The sequence below is a fragment of the Rhinolophus hipposideros genome (assembly GCF_964194185.1).
Source record: "Rhinolophus hipposideros genome assembly, chromosome: 11".
Taxonomy (NCBI): Eukaryota; Metazoa; Chordata; class Mammalia; order Chiroptera; family Rhinolophidae; genus Rhinolophus; species Rhinolophus hipposideros.
The window spans coordinates 41,636,850-41,656,834 of NC_138057.1; the positions used below are offsets into that span (position 1 = coordinate 41,636,850).

At 42.0% G+C, this 19,985-nt stretch overlaps 1 protein-coding gene across 7 annotated transcripts in view; it reads right to left on the bottom strand.

The window, feature by feature from the left end:
• The window catches only part of PRUNE2 (prune homolog 2 with BCH domain), a 229,356-nt gene that overhangs the window by 57,683 nt on the left and 151,688 nt on the right, over positions 1-19,985 (bottom strand). For all 7 annotated transcript variants that reach the window (XM_081066313.1, XM_081066318.1, XM_081066316.1 and 4 more), the window contains exons 8-9: positions 12,431-18,947; positions 11,336-12,098 (exon numbers count right to left, since the gene is read on the bottom strand). In XM_081066313.1, coding sequence (XP_080922439.1) covers positions 11,336-12,098; positions 12,431-18,947 — 7,280 coding nt within the window. The remainder of the gene's footprint in view (positions 1-11,335; positions 12,099-12,430; positions 18,948-19,985) is intronic.

The window sequence follows — 19,985 nt, forward strand, 5'->3', positions numbered from 1 at the left end:
AATCTCTTTTTAAAAAAAAAATCCTATAGCTTCACAGTACACCCAATAAGAAAGCAGTGTAATTATTTTCATGTCATGGGCTATGAATAACAATAGACTATATGGAAGCCTAGCGAGATACATTAAAAAGTCTAACTGGAGGTTCTAGAGAAAGTTAGGATATTTGCCCAAGATTCACACAGTTGGTGGGAGTGACATTGAAGCACATGGACGCTGGAGTCAGAGGGCCCAAGTTTGAATCTGACTTCCACTGCTTATTAGCAAATGTGGACCAGTTACTAAACCGCCTGATGACTCATAGTGCTGATTCATAAATAGATAATAATATTAAAGTTAGTTTAAAGTAAGATAATGTAGGTAGAAATCTTACAGAGTCTGGGTTAAAATAAACTCACAATAACTGTTAGCTACAAATACTACTGTTAATTCTAAAAATGCCAGCAGAAATATTTGATATGGTTAAGGCACATGAAATATGAATGAAAAGTTTGCATAATAGAAAGGCAGGCATTCATTTGCTTGATCTTCAAAGAACAAAGTACATTGTCAGACAAACCAAACAAAGACTTCTAGTCACAATCAGGCAAAATGTCAATGTGAAAAGTAACTATGGATACCATTTTCTGAACTAAGTTGTTAGAAATCCCATGTTATGTGATCCTTTTCTGTTTTTGGTGGGGTGGGTGGTGGGTGAGTTGGGGAATGAGCTATGATAGAACAGGGGAATAGGGCAGTTTTAGGTAACCTCCAATTGATCTAACTCTAATAAAATGGCGAAGTGAACTCCTCAGCAGATGACCTGGCCACAGTAGGTACTTAAAGAAATGTTGGCTCCTATTCTTAAAATGAAGGGGCATTTCTTGTGCTCCCCATGGCTATTGCGGATGGTAGGAGGGCAGTGCAGAAGGGAGAGGGGAAGAAGCAAATGTTTATGTCTTTATTTAAACTAAAAGCTTACAAAATTCTTCAGAATTATGAGCATTTCTCATGTGCGATAGATTTTTCAGCTCTGGAAGAATTAGGGGTGGGTTTCTCAGGAGGGTGTGACTCTGAAGGGTCACTGACTTCCAGAGAGGTTCAGCAAAAACCGAGGTGTGTTTCCCAAAGCCAAGACGAGCCCCAAATCGTCAAGGTAGAATAGATGGTGTCAGAACTGGTTGTACTCTGGGTGACCACAGTGACAGTTGAAAAATGGGGTCACGTCTTTGTGAAATGCTGGTTCATTAGGAGTTTCCCTTCCCAGGTGGAAAAAGGCAACAGTTGGAGGCTGCAGAAAGAAGAGGTAATTGTGGGAAGAACAAACACTGTAACTACATCTGTTTTAAATAATAATACCTGTGCTTAAAGTAAACAATTGATATGGGAAATGACTAAGTTAATCATCAGGCCAGTCATAGATACCTTTACAAGGTTTAATACATCAAATAGGGAAATATGAGACATCTGTTATCACCAATGATATTTCCTTTTGTCTTACAAGGATATTCTCTCAGATTGTACCAGGGCATAATAGTCTTAACTCAGAGTCAGCTGACCACTTGAGGAACTGTATTATTCTATTCATTACATGAAAGAGGTTACAATTACTTTGAAAAATCAGAATTACTAAAAAAAAGAAAAAAAAGAGATTACTGCTTAAATGCAATAAGTAGTATCCTGACTATTACATAGACAAAAAGGACATGGTCAAATTCTCCAATGGAATTTTACTTATTCTTTGAGAATCTGATACTTGCAAATTATTATTTAATGAATTGAGGTTTAGAAAAAGTCTTTGAAGATTATATATTATCAACTGCTACTTGAGTTAATGGTATAACAGATGACTAAGTAAGTAGAAAATGTTTTCCTCTCTGGGCAATCAAACTGGCATAGGCAACAGATGATCGAGAAAAAAAAAATGTACAGGCACACTATTTTTCTCCATGAGGCTGAGGGAAGTGGATAACAGCACTTTAAGAAAACTGAAAGGCTCTGAGAATCTTCGAGGAACTGTAACGAACAGGAAAAGCACAAGAACACTAAAAATAGGTAACTATAAGCTTGAATTTCAAAAGAAGGGGAAAGATGAACATTAGAAAAGATAAACATTAGAAAAAAAACATACACATTCCTGTTGTGAATTGAATGCTTCTGTGCCCCCATATTCATATGTTGAAACCCTCCATCCCACCCACTACATGATGGTATTAGGAAGTGGGGTCTTTGGGAAGTAATCAGGATTTGATGAGATGATGAGGGTGGAACCCTTATGAATGGAATTAGTACCGTTATAAAAGAGACCCTAGAGCGTTCTCTCACTTTTTCTGCCATATGATGATTCAATGAGAATTCAGCAGTCTGTAACTGGGAAGAGATCCTTCATTGGAACCTGACCATCATGGCACCCTGATTTCATACTGCCAGCTTCCACAACTGTGAGAAATAAATTTCTGTTGTTTATAGGCCACCCAGTCTATAGGAAATTTTTCTAGCAGCCCGAACTGACTCAGACACTCCCAAGCTAAATTTCACACATCTGCCTTGGAAAAGGAAGTAGCAAACACCAAAAATTATCACAGTTTCATTAAAAGCAAATTATGTTTGACAAATTTCACTTTCTTTTCCATTCCTTCAACTGGGCATATTTATGGGGTACCTATTACTATGTGGCAAGTGCTGTTCTAAGCACTATAAGTACAGTGATGAACAAGATAAATCAGATTTCTGCTTTCCTAGAGGGTACATTCTCATAGGTGGAGACAGATACAGCAAAATCAATCAAACAAATAAATAGAAGATCTTTTCACATAGAAAAGAAAGAGGTGGGAAGAAAATAAAGGAGGGCTTTTGGACAGAGCTTGTTCTCAGTCTCAGCACTATTGACATTTAGGACTGGCTAATCCTTTGCTGTGGAGGGCTCTCTTGTGTATTGTAGGATATGTAGCAGCATGCATGGCCTCTACCGTTAGATGACAGTAGCATCTACCTCAGTTGTGACAACCAAAAATGTCTCCAGACATTGCAAATGTTCCCTAGGTAGGGAGGCAAAATCATCCCTGTTTAAGAACCACTGGGCTACAATAACTTGGCAGTACAGCAACTGCTAGTCTAGATGGAATAGTTATAAAAGCTAGGGAGCCATAAATAATGAGAATAGCCAGCCATGTCGAGAGCATTCTAGATGGAGAATGCAGCTGGCACTAAATCACTGAATTGGAAATAAATCTGGCATGCAAGACTGAAGGCTTATGGAGAGTGGTCTTAGCGATCAGAGACGTAAGCAGTAACTGGGACACATAGAAAAACCTGAATAGATCAGTAATAATTAAGAAATCAAATTACTAGTAAAAATATCTATCCACCCTAAATAAGCAACAAACACAGTTTTATAAATGAGTGTTACTTAACCCTTGATTAGATGACGCCCCTAGGATTACACAAGTTATTCCAAAGAATAGAAAAAAGAGGGAAAGCACCTTAGTTTGTTTTATTGTGCCAGTATAACTGATTCCCAAACCAGACAAGAGCGTATGATGAAGGAAAATCACAGGCCAATGTTATTCATGAAAATTTAAATGCTTTGACGTTGTGGAAGGAATCTAGATATCCATGAAAGCTTCTAAGATTCACTCATCTAAATGACTATCCTTCTTCAATTAACATTTGACTTTAAGTCACAACATAATGACTATAACTGCTTTTTAAGGCCGTGTGGGATATAAAGATACATAAGCCAAATCACATTCTCAAGTGGCTTACATCCAGGTTAAGAGTTTCTATTAATAAAAGAGTTAATAAAAGAGTTTCTACACATGTAACATGGAGTAGAATGTAAAGAAGACCACAAAATGGTTGTAATGTATAGGGAGATTCAGGAGAGGGAGGAAGTCATTTGGTCTGGGGCTTCAGTGAAAAGTAGAATTTCAATATTCAGAAAAAAGGAACAGGGAGCAAGGAATTAAAAGAGGTGCTGAGATAAGAGCAATGAGGCAAGAAAAAAAGTGAAGTCTCTTCAGGGGAACCATGAACAGTTCTATGAAGAGGATATATGCATTTATTTATACTTCCACGTTAAGGCAATGTTGATAGATATATACACATCCATCACCATCACACGACTTAAAAATACTTGCAAAGGAAAAAGTAATAGGACCACAACATGGAGTTAGGACTTAAACTAATATAATACAATTTGTATTCCAGAATTATAATCACTTGATACTGTTGAGTGATAGGTTTGTCTGTGAAATGTAAGCTTCCAAGGAGCTGTCTCAAAAGAATAAACATGATCAATTACATGAATGTTATTAATTAAAGAAGTTAGATTCCTTAACTAATAGTCAAGATGGAGATCGGATTGGATTTGGTCAGGAGAGCACAGGTATTCTGACTAGAAAATCCTGGTCCCCATAAGAGCCTTGGCACAGAGATGAGTTTCATTGGGTAGATCTAAAGTTTCCCATCAAGGTAAGCCAATAGTACACAACAAAAACAATACAGGATAAAGAATCTCTATGGTGTCCTCTGCAACATGGTACATGTACATAGTTCTCTGCTGGCTTGTGCTTAACCCAGGGCAGATTTTGGAACACATAAGGAAATATGTGCATTACATATTTTTTACTCAATCTTTCATAAATTTTGATTCTGAGTTGATCAACATGTTGAGGTAGTTTATAGGAGGGAATGAACAATTTTACTCCCTGGCCATTACCTATAACAAAACTCTCTTATGCTGACAGTATCATATCCCTTCACCTACAGTTCAAATGGAGGAAAGGTGGCATTCTAATTTCCTCCATTGGGATAGCTTGGATTTCCACAAAGGGTGATCCAGTTCAGGAGTGACAATTTTTGACAGCCTTTGTTCTACGAGAACTCTTAGGTGGATCTTGGAAACAGATCCTCCAATACACTGGAGGAATAGTTAACGAATCCTGTATGTTAATATATCTCAGTATACTTTTCAGAAGCTGAGGTTCTACCACTCTCCAACTAAAACCAGCTGAATGACTTCTGCTGGCTTCTTCAGGTTCACTACTCTACTTATTCCACCTGTGCCCTGCCCCAGGGGGCTCCCTCACCCTCTAAATTCCACTTGGTATTGACCTGATGGGAGTTCTGAGGGAAATCAAGGATATGCACTCACCTGGCATTCCTCCCTGTACAACTGCCTCAGGCTGGCTATGTCCCTCATCAGGTCACTGCTCCTCTCAGTGTGGAACTTTTTACCCAAAATTCCTGTTCTAGGTCCTGGTAATCACTCCCTCCCCTCGCCTCTGAGGCCTAAGAATAATAACAGCTGTATTGTTACTGTTCCTGGGTTACTGTACTATTCCATGTGGGTTCCTAACACTTTGCCTCCATCTTTCCAAATACTTCTTTTATTAAATATTTGTCAGATTATCCTTATTTGAATTTGTCATCTCTTTCCTGCTGTGTCCCTGATACACAAATACATCCTGCTTTTAAAAGCCATGACTTCTTGTCTTTCTCAAATGCCTTCAATTTCCATGGAAGTCTATTGTTCTGACATTAGTTTTGACATTTTGCCATTCTGAGAAGTAACTTGGATTTTTTCCTCAAACTAGAAGTCAACACAACACAAAAGGGTTCCTCTGTGGGTGTTCCTCCCACGAGACAGCTGAGCTGCTTCACCTCGGCTTGGCACTTGTGGCTTTTTCTTGCTATAAAACCCATCACCACAAAATACCACATCTATAAATATTTGGAAAACTTAAATATACATTGAGGGGCTTTGATTCTCTCACCTCCCTCTGGCCTCTGGCCACTGGGGTTGGCCCCACACACCACAGACAGGGAGTTGCCCACTGACACGACAGTAGCTGTCACAGATTTGCTCTGGTGGTAAATATGTGTTCAAGAGTGAAAAAAGGTCAGAAGGTTGCATGACAGTGTGAAGAGTCAGAGGCAAATTCTGACTCAGTTATTCTCAAAATACTGTATTGGGAACTTTGGCTATTAAACTTGATGTGCCTTTCAATGGGACCATGGGAGAGTAGGAATAAAGGCAGCAATCAACCTATAGAATAAGTTCAAAAAATAATTGTCTTGCCCTCTGTATATTATTGACAACCACTGGGCTAGAAAGGAGAAGACTTAAATTCTAATCCCAACCGTACCACTTTCTCATTTCTGGATGACATTAAACAGCTCACTTGTTGAGTCAGTTTGCTCATCTACCAAAAAAGGATAATAAAACTTGCCCTGTCTATCTCAAATGGAGATTGGGTGGCCCAAAGAAAATGACATATTTGTCTGTCTTCAAGCATGTGAAATTCTGCGTAGGGTTGGTCAGAAGTGCAGATGTGGCAGGGGTGGGAATAGGACGGCGGGTGGTGTGAAACACCCCCCCAAAATAATTTTTTTTTAAAAAAGCGGAGTAAAGCCAGAATTAAAGTGCACATTTGAAGACTTTCAATGATACTTAATTATCACCACCACCTGACCAAACACACCAAATGATCAAATATAAATAAAAAATCAATGAACAGAGTCAGTGCCAAGTTTGGTCTTCCAGGTTTAGTTCAAGGCAAAGCCAAAAAACAGTGAATAAACAAGGCAATGCTATAGTTTATGGAGTATCAACTTATATCGAGTAAGGGCAAATGTTTGGAATTGGGATACAGCCCATCTACAGAGTAAGACCCCGAGAGTGGGTATAATATGATCAAAGAGCTTGATTCTTCTCCGAGTGCTCAAACGTATCATCACTCAACATTGCGAGAAAGAGTCGATAGATTACTTCTTCACTTGTTTTTCATTTTCAACATTCACATTTGTATAAGACCCAATGTACTACTAATTCCTTAACCATAAGTCATGGACAGAAAAAGCCTGATTTCAGAAGGTCTCATGAAAAACATAGAAAGATCTAATGGTATCACAGCACGAAATATGAATTATTTTCCATAGTCTTGTCAGACAGAAATAAAGGCCAAAAATTAGTAATTTCAAAAAGAAAGCATGTACAGAGATCCCTATAAGAATCAGGTCATGCGGAATGTGAAATATATTGTGTTTGAAGGTCATTTTTATTTTAGGGAATACCGAATAACTCAACTCACCTCTCATAGCTAGGAGACAACAGATAGCTCCACAAATATAAGGATCAAGTTACTTCCAAATACTCTGTTTCAAAAGTACACATGACAACAGCTCCCCCTGTTTTCCCCTCCCCTCTCTCCCTTCACTCCCCACCACCCACTGCTGCATGTATCTACAAAGGATTGGAAAAGTATTGTCAGTTTTCTTAGTCCTCTTGGAAATCATTTCCTTTCATCATCCTGCATAGCTATTTTCTTGTCCCACACCTATAGAAAGCCAATATATTTGTATATCAATTGTCCCATTTTTATATAATTCAGATGGTGAGTTTATACACGTTAATGGTTTCATGCTCACTTACAGTGTAGTTCAGGTTTTTGAATATAACCTATACAAATGTTATATGCCAACTGGCTAGGCTCTGGTGCCAGTATTTGGACAAACACCACTCTAGATGTTGCTGTCAAAATATTTTTCAGATGTGATTAACACTGAAATCAGCAGACTTTGAGTAAAGCAGATTACCCTACAGCATGTGAGTAGGCTTCATACAATCAGTTGAAGGCCTTAAGAGCAAAGTCCGAAGTTTCCCCTAAAAGAAGAAACTCTCCTCAAGTCTACAACACAGAGACTCTGCTACCCTGCAGACTCAAGACTGCAACAACTCTTGCCTGAGTTTCTAGCCCTAGCCTGTCCTACAGATTTCAGACTTGCCAATCCCTAAAATTGTGTGAGCCAATTCCAATTCCTTAAAGCAATTTCTATCTATCATCTATCTATCTATCTTCTATCTATCTATCTATCTATCTATCTATCTATCTATCTATCTATCTATCTATCTATTTATTGATCTATTTATTTATCTATCATCTACCGAATCTCCTCTTGCTCCTATTGACATCTTTGCAACCATGTTTTCTTTACTTGTAAACATATAAATGGTTCTTTATTTTCAGAAGAGCATGCGTGCTGCAGAGTACTCTGCAGATGTTCTGTGTGACCACACAGGAAAGATCAGGCCTATCCATCACTGTCTCGGGAATGAGTGCGTGATCCTGAGCTGGTGGGTGCATAGCTGAAGGATAACCAAGGTGTTGCAAAAGTCTGTGGGAAGACTGATTCTAGGCAACGAGAACACGGCACTAAAAACCTCAAGACAGAGAGTTTATCTTTCAGCACTCATAACAAGTTTTGTTAACAAAAGTCAGTAGGTGGAGGATGAGGAGAAAAGGCTTCTTTTAAATGCTTCCTCAGGTTTTGAAAATATGGCTTACTGCTCTCAAAACAATGTGAAAGCTGAAAGGGGGTGCGCCTGATGAGGGGAGGGCAAGAAGCCAATTTGTAGATGGTAGGTCATATCACATAGACTATCAGCTCACTTCTGGTTTTAGAGACAAGGTTTTCACTCTTGTTTTAGAACAGTGTTCATATTTGGTATTCTGTCCTATGATGAGATTTTGTGTCAGGATATGTTTCCAGGTTTTTGGTTAGGAAAATATGGCTATCTTATCATATTGCTCCTGTGATTACCTTCCTGTCTCCACGATTTCCTTCATCCTATTTTTCCCAGTTAACTTGGCTGGCCTCTCAGCCTTTTCTGTGCCTTTCCAGATTACGACCTTCATTTAATGCCCATCTCGCATTGCACATTGCAGGACGCAGTATGACTTTCATGGGCCTTTGGCACTTTTGCCTTCATGGGCTCCTTCCTTCATTAAAAAAAAAATCTAAAAATTTATTTTACATTCTTGTTGGTAGAAAGAAATATAACCCACACAGGAGTGCCCAGTAATTTTCCCCTTGGTTTTGAAAGAAATTCAAAGCTTCTCATGGGCTTCGTAAAGTATCATGGGCCCTGGCTCCTCTGCCTCCTGATCCTGCTGGATGATAAGCCATCCCTGGTTTCTCCCTAAAAGCACCCTACACAGTTGCCTCTCCCCTCACCTTACTAGCATTAATACACACTCTGGACACAGAGAGATTCAAATTCAAACCCCAGATTCTTCATTTTCTAACTATAAACCAGAGCAAGTGGGCCAACCTTTCTGAACATCAGTTTCCTGCCTTGTGTAATTCTTACCTCATACAGTTGCCATGGTAATGTGAGACTGTGCATATACAGTGCTTAGTACCTGGTCGATGGTAAATGCTTGTATTTGGGAGCTATTTCTATTTAATCTGACATTGGTTACGAACTATCTTGATTTCAGTATTACACAACTATTTACCTTTGCACTTATGTTTAACTCCCTTATTAAACTGTAAACTCCTAGAGGGCTGGGAGTAAGTTTCAGATCAATGATTCTCAAACCTTAGCATGCAACACAATAACCTGGAGGTGTTGAAACACAGGTGGCTTGGCCCCACCCCAAGTTCTTCATTCAGGAGGTCTAGGGTGCGGCTGATAACCTGCTTTTCTAAGCAGCACCCAGGTCATAGTACCTCAGAGCCGCTGGTTTTGGATCCCCCTTATATACTCTCTGCTTTAGACAACTCTGCCCCCTCCCAAAATTTAGCAGAAGGAAGTTTTCAAATACTAATATTTTAATACTAGTATTAATACTAGTAATGATATAATATTTTATTAGCAAAATATTTCAGAGTAAATTATTTAGGTAAAAGATAATATAAAGGCCAGTGAAAATCTGTTCCCTCCCCCCAACTGTGAGAAAACTTTCATTACTGCAGGGGCTGAGCAAAAAGAGATCGGCAAAGAAATCTTACTGAAAGAAAAAGGGCTCGTGGCACAATTGAACATTATCATCTGTTGGATTTCAGGGGCATGTGCACAATGCAGACAAAAAGCCAAACAATAGCTCAGCCAACCCCCTGAGTTCTTAGCTCCATCTATAACAACGCCAGCAGGGCTGCTGGGATCCATCTGCTGCTGTCTTTCTGATAACGGATCTGGGGTCTCGGGAAGGAAAGAGCTTGACAGGAAGAAAGAAAGATTAGGTCAACTGAATATTGGCTGCATTTATGAAGCCACACTTGACTATGGCACAGCTTTTTACTCTTTATGGCACTTTGCCAACCTCCACATACCCCTACTGTTCTTTCTGTGTTCCCTGTTCTTTTCTGGGAAAAATATAATTTGTGAATGTCAAAGGTCTCCTGGATACACTGTATTTACACATAAATTGAGTCCCCAGAATTTAATACTGAAGGAAGTCTTCAGATCCTCAGCCCAACACATTGGTTTTACAAATGAGGAACCTGAAACGTAGGGTTACCCTAAAATATATAACCATATATGACCCACAGTGGATATGTGGGGTGTACAGTCCTTTATACTCCCGAAATGTGTAGGAAAAAGGTATCATTTCTCCATTATATTTCAAGGGGGAAACATGATTTTCCCCTTTACTTAAGTTACTTTGCACAATTTGCCCTTTTGTCCCTGGAAGCAGGAGGGCTTTACCAGGGCAAACGAAGAGAAATGAACAACCCTAAACAGTGTCAGCAGGTCCTGGAAGCTTGCAGGCAGGGATGGCATCCTGTTCCTTATTACATATCCACTGGCTACCCAGCCACTCAGCACAGAGCAGATTCTCAAAAACCATATGGTGAATGAATGAATGAATGAATGAATCACTGGTTTGATGGTTGTTTGCCAATTTTCAGCCAGTTAGGGAATGATGTTTCACACTAAGATTATGAGCCTGTTGTGGAGTCTCTGTATTCCTATATAAGTTAGGTGCTTGCATAAAACCAGAATTGCCTTTACTGTATGACAGTGTGTTTGCTGGAGAAGTACAGGCTTTGAGGTTTAAAAAACTTTTAATACCAGACTGTTCACTCTGGTTACTTAATTCTAGGCAACTTATAGAAACTGTGTGAGCCTTAAGTCCCCCGCCCACATCAGTATGTGTAAAATAAAGATAATAATACCTACCACCTTAGGGGTGCTGCAAGGATTAAATGATATAATATGTGCAAATTGCCTTGTACCATGAATAAATGTTAGTGCCTCCCCTCTCCAGTTCCAACTGTCTATTTAAGAGTGATATTGGTATTGAGTAGCTGCAATCAGTATAAATATCAGGAGGGTAAGTATAAGATTCTGGATAGGAAGTGAAGGGGCTTTGGGGGCTGAAAATATACACAAATCATCATTATCATTATGGTTATCAAGCAGCTGCTTTTATTGATGATATGCTTTGCAATAAACATAAGCAAAGCTCCTGTTATGTAGGTATTCTTCATATTCTATCACCGCTCACCGTTTCTCTGGTTTCTAATAAAATGGTTTTAAGGAAAAAAATAAATTTAGCTTTTTGCTTACCCATTTGGTGTTGGTTTCCTTGTTCTGGACTCAAGAAACTCTGTCTCCTCCTCTGTTTCCGTTCCAGGGATCATGTTTTTCTGAGAAGGCTGTGGTGAAAGCATTTCCCATTCATTGTCATGGGTGACAGCCTGCAACATAACTGCATCTGGGCCAGCCCTGCTTTGAATCTTGCTCTTCTGTGATTGGCAGCCCAGACTAGAGGTTTCCTCTAGTGCTAAAGATTCTAGAGGCTTCGTTTCTCCCAGAATCTGCATTTGGGGACACTTGTCCAAGTCGTCATCAGAGGCTGGCTCCACAGCCTTGCCAGACCATCCAGGTCCTTTTTCCTTAGCTTCTGAGGATGGACTGTCACCCTCACCATGGCCCAAGACCATCCAGCTCTGGTCTTGCCCAGGGGTTTCAAGAGATGATCTCTTATCATCTTTGGAAGAAATTCTCCCTGCAGAATGATCTTTCCTTTCATTTAAGGAGGCAGGCTGACACGGGTCTGAGAAGCTTGCTAATTGAGTTCCTGGCAGCCTCGTTTGTCCAGGACCTACATGAAACTCTTCCAATTCGGATGTGCTGTCTCTTGCCTCATAGGCCTCTAGTTTTGGGGGTGATTTTTCTTCATGGTTTACAAGTATGTAATCCATGTGTTGTGCCTGATGATCTTCACTCTTCTCTGTGTAACTCTCTTCCCTGTATTCAGGTTTTATCTGCTTGGGTTCTTCAGTAGGAATTATTTTTTCTTCCAACTCCAATATTCCCTTGCTGGCACCTAAATGTGGAAGATGAAGGTGAGAAGGGGAGAACAAGGCTTAATTAACACATTATGTGATTTGTGATCTTTGTAAATGATCCATCTAAAGAGAGCTAATTTAAGAAATATTTTCCTTTTGTAAAGCTGTTTAATTTGCTCATGCACTCTCAAGGACAGGTAATACACAAGCAGTAGACGTTCCTGCTGTCATAGAAGACCTGGTTGGGCATGCATTGCAAATGTAGTTAGTTCCGCTGTACCCACATTGGTAGGAAGAGTGTGTTTTGCAAATGTATTAATTGAACGAAAGCAGCAGTGTCTGGGTGTTGGAGAAATGGGATGTTTCTTACCATTTGGTGGTCCTATGTCTCCACCTGCTGGTGAATCCGAACTATCTGTTTCTACTTCCCAGTCAATGTTTGATGGAGACAACTCCACGTTGGAGTCGCCACCTACAGACAGAGAAACTGACTCAGGGTCTTCATGAATATGCAGTTCAACCAGCTGGTGTCCAGGCTGTGTGTTTTGGGTCTCAGTGTGGTTTTTCTTGCTTCTTTGATCAGGAAGGACAGGAAGCAATGTCTCTGCTGCTTCACTCCCCAGAGATTCCTCCCCAGCTTCCTCTGTCATTTCAACACCAATAGTAGGTTCTGTGAGATAGGACAAATCAAAGGGAGGGGTGTAAGGTGCAAGAGATGATTTCTGAGCATCTTCTTCCAAGAGATGGTCACCACCATAGAGAAAGTGTTCAGGATCTTTCATTAAATCTTCATCGATATTTTGGCCCATGACATCATATTCAAAATCACCCCATGAGGCTTCGGATGAACAGATATCTTGCTTCCCTACATCCCCATCAACTGGCATTTCGAGATTGCCTTCTGACAATGTCAATTTACTCATGTCATCTATCGTTCCCGTGGACGTGTTGAGACCTGAGGCATCACTGAAACTGTGGTCAAAGGCAGCTTCACTTACATCCAGACAAGTGTCTGAGGCTAGCAGAGCATCAGGAACTGAGGCAGGATTCTCAGCAGGGAAAGGCTGCTCAAGGACCAACACAGCTCCTGCATCTGTCTGACTTTCAGGAAAAAAACCCTCTGAGACCCAAGAGCTGTTGCCATCCATAGTTGGCTCTTGGTGAGTTACAAAAATACTGGTTCCCATATTTGTAATAATTGGGATTGTTCTGTCATTGGATTCCAAAATTGGTGCCACATCTGAATCTGGGTTAGCTTCTTTTTCTGATGCTTTTAAACCTGTTTTGTCTTCACCATTTAGTTCAGAAGATTCAGGAGAACCATTGTGAGAGGCAGCAGGCTGAGATGAGCCATTCGTGTTTGCTTGATCACTGACTGGAGGCAGTGGAATTAGGTTTTCAGAATTTAGTTCTGAATTGTATGGGACAAATTCCTGCCCAGGCTCTTGACTGTGTTCATCATCCAGCTTTGGCTCGGTGAGGTATAACTCACTGGCTTCCCCTTCAGGTTCCATGCTAGCACTGATGTGTTGCTCAGTCTCTTGCTTGGCTTCATAATCATGACATATATCAGGGCTGTCAGAAGCCTGAGAATTGCTGTCCTGGTCACAGTGAGTTAGTATATCAGGGTTCTCACCATCTGCTTTCAAATTGAAGAGCTGCTTAGCATCTACCCACAAATCAGGCGAAGCTGATGCCAGTTGCCCACCATCTTGGAAGTTGCCATGTAAAACATCTGGAACAAACGCGCCTTGGGGTCCCTCACGAGGGGTAGAGCCATCCCATTCAGCACCTGACTTCTTTATCAACTGGATGGAAGAACTGACAGCAGGGAAATCTTCTGAGGCAATGTTTGAATTTGTCATTTCACTGGGGTATGATTTTTCTTCCTCCCACCAATTTGTTTCTTGACACTCAATAGTTGAAACATTAGCGGTAACACATTCATTTTCATCTGCGTGAGTCAATGTTGGATCTGGCTGATCCCAGATGGACAGCACTGTATTCTGACACTGCTCTTGGGAAGGTGTTTCAGAAGTGAATCTGTCACCAGCAGAAGACACGAAGGTTTGCTCTCTGAGATCCTTTTCTCTAATTCGGTCCAATATTACAAGTTGGCTAAGCTGATCAGCTTCTGGGTCTGGCTGTCTTGGTTGAATGTTCCAAAGTTGCTTGTGGGAGCTCTCCCCTTTACTATCCAGAAAAGGTGACTGATGTTTATCACTGAAAGGGTTAGTATAATGTGTTTCCATGGACTCCACATCACCCTGAATGGGTTCTCCCCAAGGACCCACATTTTGGTATAATTCCCCTTCCAATGTACCCTCAATTGGTTGCCCTTCCTGTAGAGAGGCATTGCAGCACTTGGTGCTCTCAGTGGAAAAGCCAAGCCTTTTCATTTTAGAATAATTTTCATTCTTTGGTTCAGTTTTTGGAGATATTTGCCATATGATATCTTCTTCCTTCCCTATTTCTGGAGAAGATCTCATCTCCCTATCTACTGCTGTAATCTGTACTTCGGTCTTCTTTATTGGTGAGAAATTCTGGTGATCAGGGGTGCTTTGTTGATTGTCACAGAATGGGTTTGTTGTACTCTCAGTCTCTGCTGGTTCTGAACCGCCTACATAGATGGATAATTCTTCAGACTTGGGGTCCTCCTTTGCCAAGAACTCACTAGATTCATTCAATGAATCCCAAGCTCTGGGTTCGCTCTGAGGAATGTGGCCAGTGGCCAAATCGATCTCTTTCTCCACTGACTCTCCATCACCTACACTATCATCATCAGAACTTGAGCTTGTTGAAATGAACCTGGCATCTTCCGGCTTCATAGAGTCAGGAATATCACGTTCATGTTTTTCCTGATCGCTAACCATTAGATTGCTTTCCTGATATGCACCTGAATATTCAGAATGTTTGCCTGTTTCAGGGCTGGATAAAGAGGAAAAGGAATCAACATCTATTGAGTCATTCCAAATCTCTACAAATTTATGAACCTTGTGATCTAAGCTCCTTTCAAACTCATCCAGTCTGTTTTTCTCCAGGTCCTTCGTTTCAGTAATTACTTCTACTTGGCCATCAGTAGTAATTAGTTCAGATTCTTGGTGATTCTGTGTATTCCAATCATCTTGATTCACCTTCTGATGCCCAGTATTGGGTCCATGGTCCCAGGAAAGTGGTGCAGCTGAAGAATCATTTAGGTCAGGACTTGATGCACTTGAACGTGTATACTCACTAGAAATACTATCTCTGTCATAATTTCCTGATGGACTGGCTCCTGGAGGGCTGTTTTTAGTACTCTGAATGTCAAGATTCTTAGTTATCTCAGAACTTGCACAACTGATCTGCATATCACTGTCTACAGGGCCATCCCAATTGTCAAGGCTTTGGGGACATTCATGAGGTGGCTCTTGGTTCACTCCCTCTGGCTCCAGAATATTATATTCTTCAGTTTTCTCAAGATCCATTTCTGGTAAAGATACATTTTTTGTTGAATTCAGCCTACCTGAAATTTCAGTAGCTTCACCTGAATTTCTGTGATTCCTTAGGTGCTTTTCGCAGGTCTCTTTTGCCTGCAGGAGATTTGTGGACACCTCTGTTTGCACATTACAGGGGTCTGGATTGTAAGATTCCTTCTCATGCACTAAGACCTCCTGGGGTTCCTCCGTCTGAGGACTGGAAGTGACCAAAAGAGAGCTGATTTTAACTGATTCGTCACAGATTTCTTGATGTTCAGCTGCAACTGGGGAAGAGCATTCCCGGTCACCCTCCCCTTCTCCAGAAGTCCCCGAGGCTCTATCCATCACTTCCTCCTCATTGAGGTGCTTAGCAGCAGCTCTGTGGGTTTCCTTCTCTCTTCCACTTTGTCCATAGCTAAGACCCTCCCATGGATCTGAGCATACAAAAGGCCCTGGATTTTCAACCCCAGTCACCAATGACACTGTATCACTTGGCAGGTTTCCTCTGCATGTGTCTTGCTGGTCAGGATCAAGTGCTCCTGATTCACTGGCTCCAGAGGCTTCTAGCATGTCTGGGATGTGATGGCCCTGAAGTTTTTCTGAAGAGGTGGGAGTTTCGGGGGGCAATTTGTTTTGTTCTGAATCTGTAACATACGATGGGCCTGGTAACATTAATGATGACATGTCGTTATCTCTCATGACGGAATCCCAAATATTATTCGCGATTAGCTGTCCGCTTTTTTCATTCAGTATGTGATATTCGTTGGGAGTAGTGTCCTTGCTGTGCTCAGAAGAAGCAGGGAGTCCCCAATCTGCCTGATTTGCTTCCTGATACTCCACGCCCCACGGTTCTAGCTGTTTCACTGAAAATCGGGTTTCAGGTTCGGTACTTTCAGCCATGTATCCTTGTGCCTGACCTTCCCCAGGGACCGCCACACCCGCACTGCAGTCATCCCAGTCCAAATCATTATCAGAGATGGTCGCAGTGGACTGAGTGTCCTCCAGAATCACTCTGTTCCACAAGTCAAGGTTGTCAGGGGCCGACTGCCGGGAGTTGGTGCTGCTATGCAAAAGCGTGAGCTGTCGGTTTGTTTCGTTGTTCAGCTGCATCATGCTGGGGTCGTCGTAGCTAGACAGGCTGCTTTCCCCAGCGTCAGCCTCTGTGAGGATGTCCTTATCATCTGCGGGCTTTGTCTTGAGTGAATCTTTATCTGGGCTGTGAGTGGCATTTATTTCAGAGTTATCTGCATGAGGTGAAGCCCACATTTCTAGGTTCCCAGGACCTGAACTCATTCTATTTCTAGGTGGCGGTTGGGGTGACTGAGGTGGGATTTCAGTCTCCTCCGTGGTAAAGTTAGCATTTTTTGACTCAAAACCTCCCTCTTTGGCAAATAGCTTGTTTTCGATTTCTTTCTCGTCTCCAGCAAACGTTGGTGACGTGTAAGAATCAGAGGTGGAATAGTTGGTGTCTAAGGGGGAAGGCACTGAATCTTCCCCTATGTTGGATGCACTGTAATCAGAACATTTATATGACAAGAAGGAGTCTTCCCAAGGAGCTATGTCTGACCCTCCTTTCTTGATAGTCTCCTCAAAAAGATTCCAGGAATCTACCTTTTCATACACTTTCTCCCTAATTTTTGGATCCTTGACACCATCCTGATCATCCGTTGCTGGCTTAGAACTATTCCATGCGTGATCCAGATCAGACCCAGGTATAAGAGTATCAGCCGTGGATTCATGGCTCTTTTTGCCCCAGATTTCTGGAGCTGCTTCATTATTTGCCTCACTGGGTGAATTGTCCACTAGGTCTTCTGAAGGAAAAGAAAACCCACTTTTTGCCATGGCCCACTCATTTGGGTCCCTCACAGCTGGTGTCTCACCACTCGTTGGGTGCAGATTCCAGGTATTTTTCAAAGCCCCGGTGTCATTTTCTTCACCAAATGCACTCCAGGCTGGGAATGATGCTGCAGTAGCTGGTTCACCATCATCTGTAGGATTTCCCCAGGGCTCAGGCATCGCTGTGGGAGAGCGATCAGAACGCCACAAAGCAGTGAACTCTTCTATCAGGTGGTTTGTTCCCTGAGGAGAAGCGTTTGGCAAATGTGGCTTCTCAGCGGGCAGGTTCTGAAACTGCAAGCTTTCCTCATTTTGGTCTTGACTAGTATTGCTGCCCAGTCCTGGCTGCCCAAATTCTGACTCCCAGGGACCTGACTTTGGGAATTCAAGACTCTTTGGTTGAAATATAGAATCTGAGGCCCTCCTATCAGCTGGGCTTGGCTTATGATCTTTCCAGGATTCGGGGCTCTGGAAGACAGATTCCTGCTCACTGGAACTCCATGCATCGGCAATATTTTTAGAGTCAACTTCCAAACCACCCCACCAGCTGCTGCACCTCACACGAGACTGAGGTGGCCCTGTGTGACCTGTGTCAACTGCTTTTGGGGTCATGTCATCTCGATAGAGTAGAGCTGGTTCTTCAGTGGATGGCGAGCTTTCTACAAAGCTATTCACAGGTGCTAGTGGGACCCTCTTTCCAATATTTTTCAGCCTTTCTGGTGAAAGAGATTCATCTCCCACAAAACCTGTCAGGCTCAAATTTCTTTCGGTGTTATCCTCGGGACTTTCTTGTCTCTGGACAAACTCCTCATCAAATTCCACAAGGCTATCTTTGCCAGCCTCCGACAAAAGAGAACTAGATGAATAATTAGACATGTCCATCTCTATCCCACTGAGTCCTTTAGGCCCTGTGGGGAGCTGTCCTTCTGATGAATCACTGTTGGGGAAGAAATCATCTGCCGGGGAGTAGTCTGCAGAATGGGAAGATGGTTGGGACTGCCCAGAAACCATGGGTGCCGGGTCAAAGTTGAAGAGGTCAAAGCATTCTCCATGTTCTCCGGACCGTGCATGCTCCTCCACAGCTGCTCCTTCAGGGATGGGACTGTAGGAGTCAAACCCCGGGAGGAGGCTGTGATGAGACCCTGCACCTTCACCCACAGGACTGTCATCACTGAGGAACACTGAGCTCTCCTTGGATGAACGGCTGCTCCTGATGGTGGCCAATCCACTATCTGGGCTAACAAGGTCTATGTTGACATCCACCTGGGCCTGGTTAGAATCATTGAGATCTGGAGGGTTTTCTATGAAATTCACGGAGTTGGGCTGTGGCTCTATGTCAGAGCCATACAACTCCATGATCCCGGAAGATCCCTGGGAGAGTGGGGCACTGCCTGCCACGGCTTCTGTGGAGGACGTGCGGCTGTTGGAGACCATTTCTGGACACCTCCTATTTATGACCTCTTTCACGAGGAGAACCACCTGGTCACAAGTCACCGACGGGTTCTCCTGCTGGTACACCAGGATCTCGTCACAGCCACATTCAAAGGGCTCCAGCTCTAGGCAAGGGTTCTGGCACTCTTCCAGTTCACAGCAAATCTGTTGGGGAGACACGGGGGTTTGTGTGAGCACTCAGGCACTCTTTGCTCTTTGCAATTTGTCTTTCTTGATTTTTCTTAACATAAATTAATCTGTGTTCATCTGTCTAAAAAAAAGAACTCACACAACTGAAAACTGAATCATGTAAAACATGGAAAGTCCTACTTAATATACCACCAACTTTTTCTCCAATCCTATCAAATTAGTGTTTTACTGAACTCAAAATCCAGCTGTTCAATATTGCTGGCTCTTGAAAATTATATATAAAGAGATTTAAAACCATTTAAATCCTTTCCTTAGTGTAATATCATACTATCTTCCAAGAGGAAGTGTGAAAACAGTGCAAACTTTTTTCAAGTTTGCAAAAAGCAGAAATAATGCCAGCTGCTGACAAGAACTAGGGGAAAGTGTTGGAATAAAAGGAAACGAGGCAGGAGAAATGCTTTGTTTAGGAGCAGGCAGCCAGAGCCTGCTTTAACCTCTGATAACCTCATAAGGCAAAGGAGAAAGTAGAAAAGAGAAAGCAGCTGCAGGAGGCAGAGCTTTCCAACCTCGCTCAGGCCCCAAGTGTCCCTTTCTGCCCCAGGGAGCAGTGACATGGAGCCCAGAACAAACAGAGCTGCCCTGGTAGGCCAAGAGAATGTGTGACAGTCAGTGCAAGGCCAGAACTGGGCTGCAGCTCTGTGATTTTTAGGAAATGATGGGGATATTTTGCACACTGGGCCTTTGAAATGGTCCCACAAGATTAGCAAAAGTAACATTATCAACAACACAACAACAACAATAACTACAGAGCTCAAATAGATAGTAATAAAACATTCAATAACGGTTATTGAATGTTTTCATATGCTAGGAACAGTTCTAAGGGTTTTATGTGCATTATTTCTTTTAATCCTCACAATAATCCTACACGGTGCAGACTCTTTATCCCTATATTGCCAATGAGGAAACAGAGACACGGGAAGATTAAATATCATGGCCAACCACATGCAGCTAACAAGTGATGGAGCCACAACTTGGGCAGCTGAGTCACAGACA